This window comes from Montipora capricornis, chromosome 2 (assembly GCF_036669925.1).
Source record: "Montipora capricornis isolate CH-2021 chromosome 2, ASM3666992v2, whole genome shotgun sequence".
Classification (NCBI taxonomy): Eukaryota; Metazoa; Cnidaria; class Anthozoa; order Scleractinia; family Acroporidae; genus Montipora; species Montipora capricornis.
Window position 1 is genome coordinate 15,988,292 of NC_090884.1, and position 17,375 is coordinate 16,005,666.

At 39.1% G+C, this 17,375-nt stretch overlaps 1 protein-coding gene across 4 annotated transcripts in view; it reads left to right on the forward strand.

Moving 5' to 3' along the window:
* The first annotated feature begins 9,288 nt into the window (after positions 1-9,288).
* The window catches only part of LOC138038955 (uncharacterized), a 36,782-nt gene continuing 28,695 nt past the window's right edge, over positions 9,289-17,375 (forward strand). For 3 of the 4 annotated variants that reach the window (XM_068885068.1, XM_068885066.1, XM_068885067.1), the window contains exons 1-3: positions 9,309-9,495; positions 14,417-14,661; positions 15,472-15,667. In XM_068885068.1, the coding sequence (XP_068741169.1) occupies positions 9,438-9,495; positions 14,417-14,661; positions 15,472-15,667 (499 nt within the window). In that variant the 5' untranslated portion in view covers positions 9,309-9,437. Of the gene's footprint in view, positions 9,496-14,416; positions 14,662-15,471; positions 15,668-17,375 lie in introns of all 4 variants that reach the window. The other variant, XM_068885065.1, reaches the window with a different exon arrangement.

Sequence of the window (17,375 nt, forward strand, 5' to 3'; positions counted from 1 at the left end):
TTACTTCGACGTTTTTTTCAGTGAAAAATGAGCACATAACCAACTAGAAAGTCAAAATGTCAAAGGCAATCAAAAGATATAAAATTATTATAAAAGGTACTTAGCTCTAAATACTAAAATTAAATGGACTTTTTGCAATGTTATTTCAATATTTCGACGAGCCGATTTTCCGCAATTTGCCTTATTTCCAATGTTTGCCCCCATCATAACATATGGCTGATTTGCAGGACAATTTGAAAACCAACATGGCGGCTATCGTGAATAAGGCCTATTATACAGCAAAAGAAGCAAGGTAGATAAACACGCAGCAGTATTGAAGAGTTGCACTCACAAAATAGGGGAGACCGCGCTAGAGGGATGAAGATACTGGCATCCCATTCACTTCTCAAAGTAAAAGCTCCGTAGGAACGCACTCGATAGATTCACGATTCCCCAGGAATCGAGGATTAACAAGGGAAACAACTGATATACAGCCTGCAAAGCAGGCGTATTTTTGTTTTGATAAGAATTATCGGCCGACATCTTGGATAGCGAAACGAACAGAGGCCTGTCCTCTACCAGCTGTGTGCTTTCAAAACGGCGGCCCATTACGAACGTTGGACCTTGAACAAGCGTCCACCTTCCAAAAAACGCCTGCTCATCTGCAGCCTAATTTATATACCAATCCTTCACAGAACGTCACGTTGATTAACTGAAGAGATGGATGTTTTCGATTGTGGCGACGAAGAAATTTTCGGGAAAAAATCCGGGGGCTCCCCGCATACCTTCAGATTAGGTTTTTGGATTGCTCAATCAGTGAGCGATAGAAAACTCATGAGAACTAGTCCATGATCATAAAACTTGGTTGATGAGGTGACCATTGTCCCCACTTTAACACCGCACTACCATTTTTTGCGTGGTCTTTTCTCTCTATTTTTAGCAAAGGAATTGTTAAGTTCTTTTAAGAATTTAAAAGCGTTCCAATACCGTAAAAATGAATGGAAACCTACAACAACGCAAAAGCCCTTCAACGGGTATATTTTCTAACAATGTTATTAAAATTTCTTGTCATGTCCTGAATTTTATCCCAACGCGGGAGAAAGAATAACAGTCAAAATCTAACGTGACTAATAAAGGAAGGGCAAAAAGAATGGAATAGGGAAAAAAAGTATGGCATCATTTTTGTTTTAACGAAACTTGCCTGATCTAGATCTTTTACAGAAATTGTATTGCAACTTGAACGAGTGACCGTCGACCCTGATGGAAATTTATTATAGGCGTTTTAGAGATTTATATTTATGAAAGCATATAAATTTTCTTGAATGTACTATTTACAAAGGACATTAATTATATAACCTTGCACTCTTTCACGAGGAGTTTATTGATGCCTATATCTTTTACTGCAATTATGTTAATAAAATCAAATCAAAGGCTCCTATCAGACAGCCAATGTTCACGGTAAACTCCTTGCCTGGTCTCTTACAGAAACTGCGTAGCAACGTGAACAGGCGACCTTCACATTACTTTACCGCGCCATGTTGCGAAGTTCGTTGGGAAACTGGATACTTTGTTACGAAGTAGCCCATTACGCGGCGAATTGAGACCTAAAATCTAAAACGTCAAGAGCACGTGAACAAAACATGCTGGTATGCCGCCAAAAAACGTTGTCAATTTCACGACATAATCGCCAACGTTTTTCAAGAGTGGCGCATAACCTGGCCGAAACCGTTAACGTTTGAGAAGTAAGGCCCTGTTGCTAAGGTTACCGAAGCAAGAAGGTTACCCTAGCTCACACATTTGTTCTGCTCATCGACGTGTTTACAAAGCAGCTAGGGTTATCCTGGCGCTAGGGTAACCCTATCTAAGTGCTAGGACTACCCTATAGCGCTAGGGTAACCCTACCTGTGAAATTTTGCTTGTAAACCCAGGCTATCTTTGACCCTCCTAAACCTAGCAGTAGGGTTACCCTACCTGCTTGTAAACAGGGCCTAAAACCTCACGCAAAATTCGTCACGTTTCAAGGATGGACGCAAATGGTAGTACGACGTCACTAACCTCGGATGGCAAAGAGTTGCGAAGTTCCATCTGGCAGAAGTTGGGAAGTTCATTTCAAAGTTCGCACTTCGCTTGTCTAATACGCGGCGTAATTGGCTACTTCGTATAGTTAGTTTATTCACCGTACTCTCGCAGCAAAAGCTGAATTACAGTAGGGGTCGAACAGTAAAATTATATACATCACATACATTTAAACAACCTAGTATCCAATTTCCCGACGAACTTCGCAACGTGGCGTGGTAAAGTAGTGTCAAATCGACTGTAATATGGTTTTAGTTCCTTATCGCGCTGCCTATCGATTATTTGTTTTGAATTTTGCATGTTTATTCAACCTGGCGAATGCAGGTATTCAGTATTATGTTTACAAACAAATTTGATCGAAATTTGTTTATAAAATGGTGTTTATAACAAGAAAAGTGAATTTTAAAATCGCTTATTTTCACTTTCAAATTTCCCGGGCGCAGCCATCTTGAATAATTGTGACGTGTTACGATTGTCTTGACTCAAAGAGCTTTTGTCTAATAACAACAGGGCAATCGTAACACGTCGTTATTCAAGATGGCGGGGCCAGCAAAATTTGAAAACAAAAATAGGCGATTCTAAAACTTATTTATTTCGAATACAAACACTTTCTTCGAAAATAATTTAGACTGACTTGAATGTAACGGTTATTTCCTGTGATTTAAAGTTATTTTTTTGATGAAGTGGAGGTTCCCTTTAAGTTCAGCTCTATCCTCCAATGGTGCTGACTTCATCTCACGAACTAAGGGCGAGTTTTCTGAATTACTTAATGAACAGGGTCCTCCTCGATATGTGAGCAGTTCCAAGGAGGACGATCACCTCAAACTTTTCGAATTCTACTCTGACCTTCCCGGGGTTTTTTGCGCAATTTTCATCCCCGTCTTCGCGAGCCCAAGAGTACCTGTGATCACTTGGATGGTTTCTGTTCTCAGGCACTCATTCTTTCCTTTTTTATTTCTAGATCTTTATACTTGGAGACTTTTTCAGTTGTTTTCATAGAGAATTTCTTTCTTTCCGACATGTCGACGAGGACACACGTTATTTCCTTCTTGTCTTTCACAAATGTGTCTGGTCTATTTGCCTTGATCTCTCTTCATCCGTTGACGTTAAGATGTCTCAGAGCCAGGAGCCCATGGCTTCCTTCCAGAGGATAGTAGTTACTCCCTTTTCGGTGGCTGTCGATGGTACATGTATAATATTTGACTTTTTCTTTGATTATGCCTTTGTATGATGTACTTTGTTTTTGCAAGTCCCACACCTCCTCAGACTATAGGTGGTCCACTAACGATCTCTTGATTATGATTGACTTTGTACGGCTTCAGTGGTGCCGTCTTTCATAATCATATTTCGATAAGAATTTATTTTAATGCATTGATCTTGAATACCAATAATTAAATCAATCCTTCTGATTCGGATTTACGGGCCTGCATTTATGTGTTTGGGTTCGGTCTACGTAGTTGTTGTTTGTTCTTTTCGGGAACTGTCTCATTTGTTCTTGAGTTGTTCTCAAGGGCTTGGTGTTTAGCCTTGATTTTATTTTTCTAACATATCTATCAGCTATTATTATTATTATTATTATTATTATTATTATTATTATTATTATTATTATTATTATTATTATTATTAAACGATAAAAAATTACGATAAAACATTTCGTAAAAGCATATTTAAAGTTTGTAGACGACGTTTCGACGTTTGGCTAACGTCATTATCAAGTCAAAAAGTGAAAGATAAAACAAAGAGTTTTAAGGACATTCCATCGGCTATTGTCTTTTTGTATTTAAACATTTTTCGTCGAAACGTCGTCTACAAACTTTCAATATGCTTTTACGATATGTTATATCGCATTTTTTTATTGCGAAATGTTTTAAAAAACCGCTTCCTTTTCGTATTTATTTTTATTATTATTACTATTATTATCATTATATTTATTTATTCTTACTATTATGATTATTATTATCATTATTGTTATTATTATCCTTACATATAACATTCCCGATCAGATGCAACGCTCTCGTATTACGAACTCACATTTGATTGCCAGTCTGTGAATTTCCGTGATTACTGACCAATCAGAATGCTTGATTTGTAAACCTCTTTTTGTATTGAATTACCTCTCTTCTGCATTTTGTTTTAACTGCATTTTTCTCAGCCAATCAGAATGGAAATTTTTTTTTCAGGCCTGGAATTGGTGAGTTTAGTCAAACAATGAAATTAGAAAGTATATTCGCCTAAAGGATTTGGGAATTACTAGTCCTTTGAAAAACGCATTCAAGTAAAATTATTTCCCTATTTCACAGAGATGGGTTTATCAACCGAGTTGATTTGGTAAATTGAACACCGTAAATAAATTTTAAAGCTGACATTTTGAGCGTTAGCCCTTCGTCAGCTAGAGCGCAGACCGGTCAATTCACCATTATATCAACTCAGTTGACAACTGACCCATTTCAGTCTGTGTTTCTCGTCCAACGCAGCATCGGAGTTTCTTTTGGAACTAAGCCCCCACTTATTCGCCTGACTGAGTATACCATTTATTAGGCCTTAATCATACGTCCGGCCATGTTGAGTTCCGAAGGATTGAAAACGCTTGATTTTGAGCACTGAAACTCGTTCTCAAACCTTTCGTACCTTTCGGGGTACGAAATCTATTGTCTATGGCCGATATGGCCGCCACGCGAATAAGGCCCATTCCGTCATGAATGAACTGAAAAAAAAAAATTGTGCTCAAATGAAAGTCCGCGCGATCCGAGGTCATGTTTGTTTTTGACCTCCAGTGAAAGTCCTTGAACTACTGTCATTTTTGACAGTCGCAGCTGAACGGCTGAAAAGACTCGACTAGGAGCAAAACGGTTTTGATGGTTCCTTTCAAATTTAATATCGTAAATACATTTTTAGGCATCACGACACACAGAAACCTTTTTTTCGAGAAAGGTCTCTGAATTGAGTGATACCTCTTGGCACAACTGGGACATTTTTTTTATTGTCGAACATAGTAGGTGGGTGTAGAATTACAACATAGCAACACGTTACAACACAAAATAGCCATGGAGTTGGGCTCTTCGAATGATCTTAAAACAAAACTGGTTATTCTAGGAATCCTACTTTTTGCAGTCATTGTTGCACTTATCTTGAGCTGTGTGGAATATGAAAACAAAATTGCTGCGTTGCTTGGGGCAACGAATCTACAGCGTCGAAATAGGTTTTGAAAAAGGTTGCGATCCGGGCTTCATGTGATATCGTTTGTATTCTGCAAGGAGACAGACAGGAAAGGTATATTCACATTATAAGTGTGTGCTCATCATTTGTCGAAAACACAACCGAACAATAAGTTTCCTGATTGTAAACCTTTGTTCATTCCTTCACGAGAAAAAAGAAATCTAATATAATATCGCCAGAGAGAGAGAGGGGAAAAAAAAAAAGAGACGCAATATGCATGTCATTATGTTTTCTCTTGTGGGGAGCAAACTACTATAAAAATAGGTCCGCAATGCGTACTTGGGATCTTATGCTTAGTTTAACTCCATTCAGCCCACCATGCGTCCATGCGTGATTGGTTGAAAATTTGCCATAATGCAGCAGTGAAATGGGTTTCTTCAGTATGCTTCAAATTTCAGGCCCTGTTTAGAATTTTACATCGATGACTTGCCGTTAATCTTTCTCTTATTGCCATTTGCACAGTTTAGACAACTTTTGGTGCACACTACAGCATCTCTATCAGCTATTTACTAGTAACAGAAGCACTAGAATGGCTAAAAAACAAGCATGGCACTGTCATTTATTCATACGATCTTATAAAAATGATCAAGAGAATGCTGAAATTCAACTAGAATTCTAAGATGAATCATCAGTAGATGTTCAATAAACAAGTACCCTCAGAGCTTGGTGCAAATTCCCAAACTACTGGAAATCACAGTCCATCAGCAATAACAATGTATAAACAGCCAAGAGAAATATCTGATGACCAATTACGTCAATCAGTTAGATCATTAAATAATTAAAAATGCAATGCAAAGCTTTCAACAGGGTGCTTTCATGGACTAGAAATAAATGAAAACCTCAACAGCCTGAAGTCACAAAATGTTGACCCAGTTTATTTATTTATAACTGGAGGTCAGGTAGTGCTGGGAAAAGCCATTTGATTAAAACAATTTACCACACTGTAGTAAAAATCTATAGACATGCTCGAATGAATCCTGAGAATCCAACAGTGTTACTAGCAGCATCTACTGGAGTAGCAGTAATAACCATTGATGGTACACACAGCATTTGCAATACCTAAAAATACAGGTGATGATGTGGGGGAAAATCCAGGTCCTACAATATTTGATATCATTGATCCAGCAACCACTCTTTCCACTGACTCTAGCCAAGGAAATGAAGCAATCTTTGGTGTGAATGCTGGTAAGCAATGTGTAGCAACGTCACTTACTGCTATTATATACCATCAAATACAAGATAATTCTACTTTGAACAATTCTACTTTGATAACTCTACTTTGAACAATATTTTGGTTATTGGAAATAATCTATACAGTTCTGTAAGATGTTCTGAGCGAACAAATGACTATTTGCTGTTAACTGGTGTTCCAGACATGGTTTCAATATTTGTTAAAGTGTATTCATTACAATAAAGTGTATTAATGCCAGTAGTTAACAAACAGCAATTATTGTAATTCTGTTAAGAGTTTGAAAATACTTCTAGAAGTGAATTTCTAAGAGGCATATATGGACCAATGTTTGATGTCATGAACAAATATTGAAACCATGTCTGGAACACCAGTTAACAGCAAATAGTCAATAACTCTTTCAGTTTGGGGTGTAACCCACACCGACCTTTCAAGCCGATAAATACTGGTTTGTGATAGCTTGTGAGATACTTGTGAGGTATGTGGTGCAACGCACACCGGATTTCAAGCCAATGAATGTGGGCTTGCGAAAGCGTGTCAGCTTCAGTGCAATCCGCACTAAACACAAGCCGAGTCTAGATTTGTTGGCTTGCGTGAGTAAACAACTCCCGTATCGATATCGCCGAGGAAACACCACTCAGCGACGCCACCTGGATGAAATAACAAAGAACAAACAAGCCAGGAAAGTGTAGAAAGAAAAAAAAAACAATCTGAAACAGCACGAAAGATCAATTTTGAAACAGAAATAACTTACCTTGAACAATTACAACTAATTTGCGCCGGAAATCTCTTCAAATTTTTCCCAAAACAGGGAAAACGACAGCAGATTTATTTACAAACGACGAACGCTAGAAGCAAAATGGCCGACACTTCAAAAACAATGACTCGCAATTACTAGTACCCAGTCTACAAGCCAGACTGTCACGTGTGTTCTCGTCCTCAAAGTGACAAACTGACAAGATCTAGATCTGCCTCTGACTTAGGGGTCTGTATGCATAGAATGCATATTCTCACCAGGGATTCCTTCAAACAATGGCGAATTCCAGCATGTTACGTGACTCCAAATCCCTGGAGCCTTAGCATGACCATGGTTATGCAACCTTTGACACGTTTTTTGGCTATATAATCTTATTCCGGTGCGGTCAGTCCTTTATAACCTCAAAAGTCCTTTCCACGGCGTTTGGGGAGGTTTAGCTAAGTGCGCCCCTCCCTCCTCCCCGCAGCGATGATAGCGCCTACGCTCCAGGTAGCTACCTACTCACTTCCGCCTCGGGCTGGCCTTTCCCATATCTTGTAACATCCTTGAGGCTTTGTTTGTGGGTAGCCCTGGTGAGAATATATTACTAAGACCCCAAAAATTCAACCGCTGGCTTTTAGAATCATGACCTTTCCCGGTATTAGGTTTTCATCGATCCGCAAGAAAGTAGTACTGTACATCGGGCAGCACTAAAAGCAGGAATTGAGAATCCGGAATCGAAAATCCAGAAATCGGAAACCAGAATCCAGAAATCAGAATTATCACCAATTCGCGAGAACTACAACAACTTATCCAATGGATAAATCACTACTAGTCCACTGAATAACTCAATTGGTTTTGCTAGTGTTTATCCGGTGGATAGCGATATACACTCTCGAGGCCTCGTTTCTTGTGCATCTTGATTATCGAATGTGAGAATGATATAAACACATAAAAAATGAAATGTTGGTAAAACCAACTGGGAACTCAGAAAAAATCCCAGCCCCATCTGGGGCTCGGGTTTTTTCCGAGTTTCGTTCTACTTTTTGGGCATTTTGGGTGTCATAAAATTACATCACTCGGAAGCCCACGGTATGTTCAAACTGCGAAAACCCGACGGAAAACGGCCCTGTTACCCAAGGCAAACATATCATCAGTTGTCCAATGTTCATCTTCAAAACTAACTTCCCAGCCTATTCAATGCTACTGGGACGTCTCCAAAGGACTTTTAAAACTTCGATAAATAGTGTGAATTTTTCATATTCACCGTGTTCTTCCTCAACCTATAATCGACAACTTCAGTCGCGCTAAGTCACTTACGCAACACATCCTCGGGGAGCCTTGTTCCTTAAAAGAGGCCTTTTTGTACCAAGAAAGGTGAAAAACAATGAAAATGAATGAATCAAGTCTTAAATTTCCTTTATTGTAATTTGGACTGCCTCATCTTGATGATTCACTCACCATGCTCAAGTCTTTATATCCAGAATAACAAGGTCAGATTCATTTTACATTTATATTTCGGCAGAGTTAAATACTTGAGTGTGGAGATTATAGCAGAGCGAACTTCGTGCAAGTAGGGGGTAAGTTGTTGTAGTTCTCGCGAATTGTGGATAATTCTGGTTTACGGATTCTGGTTTCCGGTTTCCGGTTTCCGCATTCCAGAAACCCTTTCCGGTTCCCAGTTTGTGGATTCTGGCCTTTTAATAACGGTGTCTGACATTTGCGGACTGCAGACTGCAGACTGCACTGACTGCCTACAAAATAGCACTGATAAACATTAATAATATTGTTTAAGTCTAAGCACCCATTTCAAATAGCGTTGATAAACATTATTTAAGTCTAAGAACCCGTTTTAAAACGGTTAGCTTTCAATAATTGTGATTAGTCTGCGGTCTGCGGTCTGCAGTCTGCAGTCTGCAAATGTCAGACAACATGTTAACACTGCTGCCCGAGAGTGTCAAGCTCGCAGCGATCAATAACTGAAAAACACAAAACAAAATTTCGTTTCGAGAACATCGCTTGAGAAATGCTGATGTATGAGCAAAGATGAGTCAGTGATTGGGTAATAAATGAAAGGGAAAACCCCGTCGTTGTCTCCTAAATGTTAATTGAATATTCATACCACTAGTGAAAACATCCATCGCTTTGAAGCTTTAACCTATAACCATACTCGAAATCATGGCGACTCAGAGGACATTTTAAATCTGTGTTCTCAAAAGTGGAGCTTCGAAGAATATATTGATGGCAGCTGCTGAGGGCGCTCGTATTACTTTGAGCGTGGAAGAAACAGGAGAACATGGTAAGTACACGTTATGCCTTGATGCGGTGAGATATATTGTATGGCACGCTTGATGTATTTAATGTCAAAATCTATCAAACTGAAAGCAACTTAACTGTCAAATAGTATCAGCAAACAGAGGGGAAACTTCACTCTCACTTTATACATCTAATTCGAGCAAACAGTCATGTCATACCATCATTCTAAAATCCGCGACTGCTTCCGTGTACTTTGACCCTTCATCGTACGCGTCTTAAGAGACCGCAACTTTGCTTTGTTATCATGAAATATTTTCCCGTCTGCAAATTAAACTCTCGGATTTTTTCTCGTTTCCATAGAAAACAGCATCTCAAAAGGATTTGATTCTGTGTCAACGTTTTCCTTTAAATAGGTGAATATTTTGCGTAATGCCAACCATGTTTTGATTATTCGATCAGCAGTGCCGTGAAAAATCCAATTCATTCACTTTTCAGGTGAGAGGAAGATCCGACTATATGACTAGTACTAAGCACGAAACATCGATCTTTAACTGAATACATCTGTTTTATAGTTATCTGGGATATCGTTTGAGTTTCTGAAGTAGCTTGTTATCGTTCGTAGTGCTTTGTTTGCAATTTGTTTACAATGATGGCCGTGTGTAGAAGTTAAGGACCGGAATCGGGAACGGAAACGGTAACCGGAATCCGGAATCGCAAAGTAGAAAGTTGAAATTTCTTTCAAATGGAGAACTGTCGTAAACGATGAGAAAATAGTGATTACATCTCCGTAGTTTTCCTTATACGTTTGATTCGATGATCGATTGTGTCCTCATTGGGGTAAAAAGGCGGAAGGGTGTAATGAAATAATTGATAATCTATAATCGCAAGGCTTTACAGAACTAGCAGTCAAAGTGAATTTATATTGTCGCTCTTTTCACTGCAATATATTATGCGGCATGTCTCGACCAGGCTCTTTTCTTTCTTTCTTTCTTTCTTTTTTTATTTATTTATTTATTTTCATTTTTCGATTTCTGAAATCTGAAGAGATGTATTCCGGGATTCCGCATTCCGGCGGCAATTCTCGTTTACAATTCCGGATAGTTGGCAACATGGAGAGGAGGCCGAAAAATGAAAGGAAATTGTCGAACGGCATGCTTTGTGCGCGTTTGTTTGGGTATTTATTCTACTTGATGTAGCCACTCGGGAGAAAGTAAGCGACAATTATGTACTTTCCTACAAGCGATTGAAGGAAAATTAAAATTGGATGTATATTTGCAATAAAAATAAAGCCAAGCGTTGCTCTTATGCAAATCAAAGATAATCAGATTTACTCAACTGTAAACGCGTCCCGCTTCGCGACAGCGATTCGATTCAGATATAAAACAGAAAGTCGATAAAGTACAGTTATTGTCTTCGATTCTTCGTTCTTGTAAAAAGGGCTGGACGTTTGCTTTTATAGCAATTTGAAAAACAAGAACTACTATTACTTTTTTTGGATGCTGTAAAATTTGTGGCAAATCAGTAGTTCTTCATAAAAAGAGTGAGCACTGCAACCGTTGCGATTGAGTCACTTGCACAAACAGCTTGCACATCTTGGTCAATACCGGGAACGTTTGACCTCAACATAAGCTTTATAAGCCACAAAATCATTTCAACCATAGATTGTATGATATAAGATCGAGATTTTCAGAACAACTTCCGAAAGATACAAGAATTCAAACTGGGAAGAGAACAAATGTAGCTCACTCAGTGCAAACAATAACTTGGATATTATAATTATCCTTCAGTGATCCCGTACTGATTTCCGTGGCATTGGCATTGGGATTTCCGGAAGTTGCCATCACGTTCCAACTTAGTCATCTAATAGTGATTTTCACCGACATGACTATTTCAGGGGTGAGGGGTGAAGGGGGGGGGGGGGGGGGAATGAAACAACCCAAGCCTGTACAAAAGTGCTAACTTTAGGCCTAAAAAACTCATCTAAAGCATATTGTTTAAGCCTAAGGGTAGCATTTTTGGAAAGGTTTGGGTTGTTTCAGCTATCGTACCCTTCACCCCTCACCACCGGAATAGTCGTGCCGTTTTTCACTGTCCACATGGCTAATTCGCAGCCGATATATCAATAGCGATTAAATTAACAAAACTGCCGATTAGCAATAAAGTATACACATTCAAGGCAGAAGGAATAATAAAGCTAATCCAGCATTAAATTGGAAAACATGCCTCCGATTGCGAGAGATCCAATACAAGATAGAGACATACGATCAAAGGATGTTTTGTATCATAAAAAACCCCGAACGACGCGCGCAATGCATGCCGTTCGACAGAGAGATTTTGACCAGTTGAATCAAGCGGAGATCGACCGTGGCAAATTCCAGATCAATAACCTCGAAAGCCTGTGGCGTTACTCTTTATTGACCTGGTGGATTGCAGGTTGGTGGCTTAAACAAGCCAACGTATTCCTACTAATAATGGACGCAGCGAATATTCTGGAAATAAGAGGATTAAAGACAAGCTAAGGTTATAAGGTTATATAGAAAACAAACCCCTAATGCATCCAACGAAGTCTATTAAAATTCATGCTTAGTAGGCCTTCTTATAATCTGAATAATAAGAGTCTCGAACATCCAGTTGTGGTAAACAACACACCTGTTTGTCAAACTGACACACGTAAATGTCTAGGGATTCAGATTTATGAGAGGCTTACTAGGGACAGCCATATTGACATCATCTGTAAAAAGGCTAGTTCGGGTGTAGGAGAGATTAGATGTATTAGGCCTTTTGTTTCTTCGAATTCACTCGAGAAGGAACAATTACACAAGGAGCTTCTTTAGAGCCAAGCAAAAATATCTGGATTGTTTTTGTGGCAATTGTGAAGGGTATTCATGTCAAATAAAGTTAGCGTCTTATTTTTGTGTTATCATATTAGTGTTCCACGTGGCGTTATCAAACCTTCGGTCGGAAACGTGTTTTCCACTCTCAAACCTACTTTTGCGTAGAATAAGCTTTTTGAATGATGTTCTTGTTTTCTGAGTGGATACTTTGCAATTCGGAGGAATTTTGTGAAAAGAATATATTTGACATGATCTGTCATCGTGTAACTCAAGGCCCATGCAAACTTGCCCGTAATCTGTTGACCTTTGGTCACGTTGCTAAGAAAAAAATCATAAAATATTCGCAGATCGGTCGATTTCTGTGAAATTTGAGAGGAGGATTGCTAACAAATGGAGAAAGGATCAGAAGTTTCATTTCAATGAGAACACCACAGGATTTTGTTCACAAGTAATTTTAGCAGAGTGAGAAATCAACTCCCCATAACTCAGTCGAGGGGTAAAAGGAGGTGCTTTATAGTACCGATACACGTGCCTCAGGCCGCAAGGGGCTGCACTATAATCTACGATTACTGCTAGTTTACAGATTATTCAGAGGATAAATCACTCGCAATTGTAACTTATGCAACTATTTCTCTGCTCTTATATTGATAGATCCACAGTGATGGCCAGGGATGTTTGACCCACAAGGTCCCACAACCTCATGAATCTAACGGCCTGTTTACATGGAGGGAGGGTGCCCCGCCTGACTGAATTACATGGCTAGGGAGGTTAAGACATAGCCGACCTTTACATGAAACTCACCTAAGTGGGATGGCTTGTGGGCCACTAATTAAGCATAACAAACAAGATGGCGAACAAAAGAAACGCTTTGGCGGGAACTTTAATTTTTTTATCGTTCCGCTATCGACCGCTTTTCAAGTAAAGGGAAATTGCACAAGCTACTCCTGAAGGTTTTGTAGACTGAAGAGGTTTATGTTGATGTGAGCGTAGTTAATCGTTCTTTCCTTTCTTCATTTCTAAATTCAGATTAAATTGATTCACTTTATTTTTGTAATCATTTACGTTATTTTGTTATAGTTTTCTTATTTCTTATTTTTTTCTTTATGGAGCCTGTTCTATTATGTTTTATTGTTGCCCTCCTCGAATAGCCCGTGCTAGTTGTGGGTAACAAATACTTATAATAATAAATAAAATGTATGTATGTATGTATGTATATACTATTTTGCACTTTATTTGTCATTTAATGACGACGTGATAACGACGAAACAGTGTCCCCAGGATGGTAACTTCGCGCCGCTTTATTTTGGCGGTCTCCTCACCTGGGTTAGCTGGGGTAACCCGGCACGAACCGTTTACTTGACAAAAAGATAGCCCACCTAGAAGGGTGCCTTGGGAAGGTAGAGAGGGTGCCCCGGGAAAAAACGCACAAAAAGTTGGTTCTCCCAGGGTAGCGGTAGGTTAGCCGGGTAACTGGGGCACCCTCCCTCCATGTAAACAGGCCCTAGAATCTCAACATGGACAATTATCGCTGCATCATCAATACCCATTAAACTCTAATATAACGAGAGTTGCTATTTCAGAGGAAAATTTTGCCATCTTGATCAAATTGAAAACTCTCACTGGACTAGGAGGCGTTTCTCGAAAGTCCCGGAACTTTTCGGTCTTATTTCGGGTGAAAAGTTCCCTTGAAAGGGAAAACGGTTCAGTTCCTGGAACTTTGAAAATGTTTTGTTTTCTTTGTTCTTAAAAAAAACTTGTTAAAAGATGACTTTTTTCGAATAGGCGGATATTAGTTTTACAAAATTGCTGTTTGGAGCTTTTGCTGAGAAACAGGTCGCTGACCTCAGTCAAACTTCTCCACTGAAGCTAACACTGCATTGCAGTCCACACTTTAAATTCAAACAATCCTTTGCAGTAAATGATATGGTTGACGGATTACAGCGTTGGATATTCATGCCCACTGATTAGATTCTCGTTTTGACCAATACCACGATTTCAGGGATGTTAGTGTCTTTGGGTGGTTCCGATTTTAATTAAGTCTCCTTCGCTCTTTGTATTTGACCAATTAGGTCTTTTCTGTCTTACGATTGGTAACCCCCAATAATCGTTCTTTCTTAAAATACATTCTAGCTTCACATCCAACCACGAACACATTCAGGCCAAGCCGCGCTCGCATCGCCATCCTAGACAAGTGTAAACAGTTCTCAGATGACCTTCAGTTTAGCCAGGTGTGTGGATACCCCCTCTACCCAATCATATTTCGAATGCATGGATCCTTCCTAGTGGTGCAGTACATAGTTGCAGTGAAGGACGAAGACAGTGGCGAATTGTGGGCATGTAAGACATCATCAGAGGTAGAACAGCTGTACATCACGGTAAGGTGGTTTGCGTGCTTTCATAACGTTCTATCAGCAATAGGAGTATCATAAACCGCCGACCGGTTGCTTCAGTTAAAGGCCCACAATGGCCCAAAAGTCATTGCGCACCGTGATTCTCCTGAGTGCATTAAGCCAATGAGATCACGCATTTGGACAAAACGTCACTTGAAAACAAAAAAAAAAAACAAACGACCGCAATGACTTTTGGACTATCGTGCTGGACGTCGTGAGTTCAAATCCGGCCTGATCAACACTCAGGGTCTTAAAAAAGAGAGGAGAAATCGCTACCTTTGTGATGACATCTGCAAATGGTTAGGACGGTAAACCGTAGGCCCCGTTTATAACACTTGTGGGACTTAAAAGAACCTACAGGTCCCAAGATTCTAATATACAATAACAAAAACAACAACAAGTACGACTAAGACAAATGATCCTCGCAATTTGCTGGACAATTGAAGCAGTTGTCGCTATGAAAAATCAGATTGTTCCATTCGAACCAATGACCTTCATCAAGTCCTTTACGAGAACAAGTGAGATCAAGTGAGACCAACAAATTGACCTGGTCCCGACTTTGGTGCTTCATAAAAAGCGACAATTGCTGCAAAGTACTTGTCGTAGTCGTCCATAACCCGCACTTCAAATATACATTCGTTTCACTTCAACAACAACAATAACAACATTTCAAGGTGTTTGTTTCAAAAATTAGTCATTTAAGATCTCAGTACAAGATAACTACAAATTAAAAGTGTTCATTTTGAAATCATGGATATCGTTTCATATTGCGTTCTCTTTTCCACTTTTTAAAAGGGAGATGGAATGTTAAGGATCATACCAGAAGTACATCCCTATGCATATATATTTTCAAGCAAGATGGATTTTAAGGGTCAACAACTTCCAGATTACGAAGGAAACATAACGTTTGTGTTACCCGTGAAAAGGGACAAACCTTGTTACTACATGGTTGGAATGCAACTTTGTCGGAGTTCGGATTACGACGATGAAAGTATGTACCTTTGTTTAGCTTTCAATTGATGTCAAACTCCTTGTCAGTAAAATACTCTTATTTTTCCTCTCTGGTCAGAGACCCTGAAAGAAAAATGCGTAATGAATTTTTGCACTGTGCACTGCAGATTTTTTTCTTATTCCTCAGTTGAGAAAGGACAACGAAATCAGAATTTAAACACGCTGCAAATAATATTTCTCCTAGCTGTTCGTTTGCCTTACTTCCAGTTTTGTAAATGTGGCGCACTCTTCTTATAAGCGTCACAAACTGCCCCCTTACTCTTCATCTCTTCCCCTCTGGGAATACAGGCAACTGACGTCCGCCATAACCCCAGTCCTCAACTAAAAATAAATTGCTGTATTTATCTTCACCAAAATAATAATAATAATAATGCCAACCATTGACTCACCATATTGTTTGGGAATGGCTATCGAATGCTTCAACTTGCCGGATAAAAGAGTGTCGTTTATTTAACTTTCCACCTCGGACATTGCGTTTCTAGCTTTCTGATTGGTTCACTCAGTCTCTGTTATTTTCTCATAGACCGTATGACCTAATATGGAAACTGATTGTCTTTAATTTCCAAGCGTTCAAGCGTTCAGAATTTAATGGAAATTGGATAAAACAATTATTCCATTCGCGCTTGCTGGATATGACTGTGATTATAAGCCAATTCGGTGCTTCGCGCGCTCATGGAATAACTGTTATTTACACATTAGAATTACAAAAGCTTTCGAATGCCAAACCGTTCAACCCGTTATTTTTTGAATACTAACCGAAAATGATTATTTTTAAATATCTTGATGGGCTGTTTATGACTGGCTTGCAGCTATAAATCCACTTCACGTACAGCAAAGTCATACAAGCATAAGCATTCGTTCTCGTGTTAAAGCAAACTGATAATTAGTGCACAAATTTTGCACATTAAACCACTTTGAAGCATGAGCGACATACGAAAACTCAGTGAAGTTTTGATATTAGTGGTTTTTTACTGGAAGAGAACACTTATGACCAGGCCCCAGTTGTTCAAAAGGTGGATAACTCTATCCACCGTATAAATCACCATCCATTGGATAGCGCAATTGGTTTCACTATGGCGTATCCATTGGATAGTGATTTATACAGTTGATAGCGCTATCCATTGTTTGAACAACTGGGGCCAGAAATACAAGTAATTCGATGCACGCCTAATTTTGATAGAGCGGTTTTCAAATGAGTGTCGTAAAACCAAAATGAAAGTAATTACTTTGGCCAATAAAAAAGGACGGAGACAATCCAGTAAACCAATCAAAACTCGCAGTAATTATACGTAGCCGACACAAAGCGCGGGAAAATGTGCACGCGCGAGCCACAATTGGTTTTTGTTTCACTTCTGATTGGTTGAAAAAGTGGCGCGAGCACTTTGAACCAATCACTGAGTGAAGTAATGCAATTCGCTAATTACTTTCGACACTCAATTGAAAACCGCTCTGTGCAACACGAAACTTCCCGTTAAATTTAAGCATTTGCAAGATATTTCTGACAATAAGGTGAGTGTTAGGATATTGTTATGATTTTAGTCAACGGTTATTGGTATCTCTGAAAGTAAAATTACGCCGGTTTAGGTCTTGGCGATCCTTCACGTGACCGGTCTTTTTTTTTTTTTTTGCACCTTTTGATGCTCTCTTTGTACCCACACAATCATCATGCAAATAAATCTTATATGGCT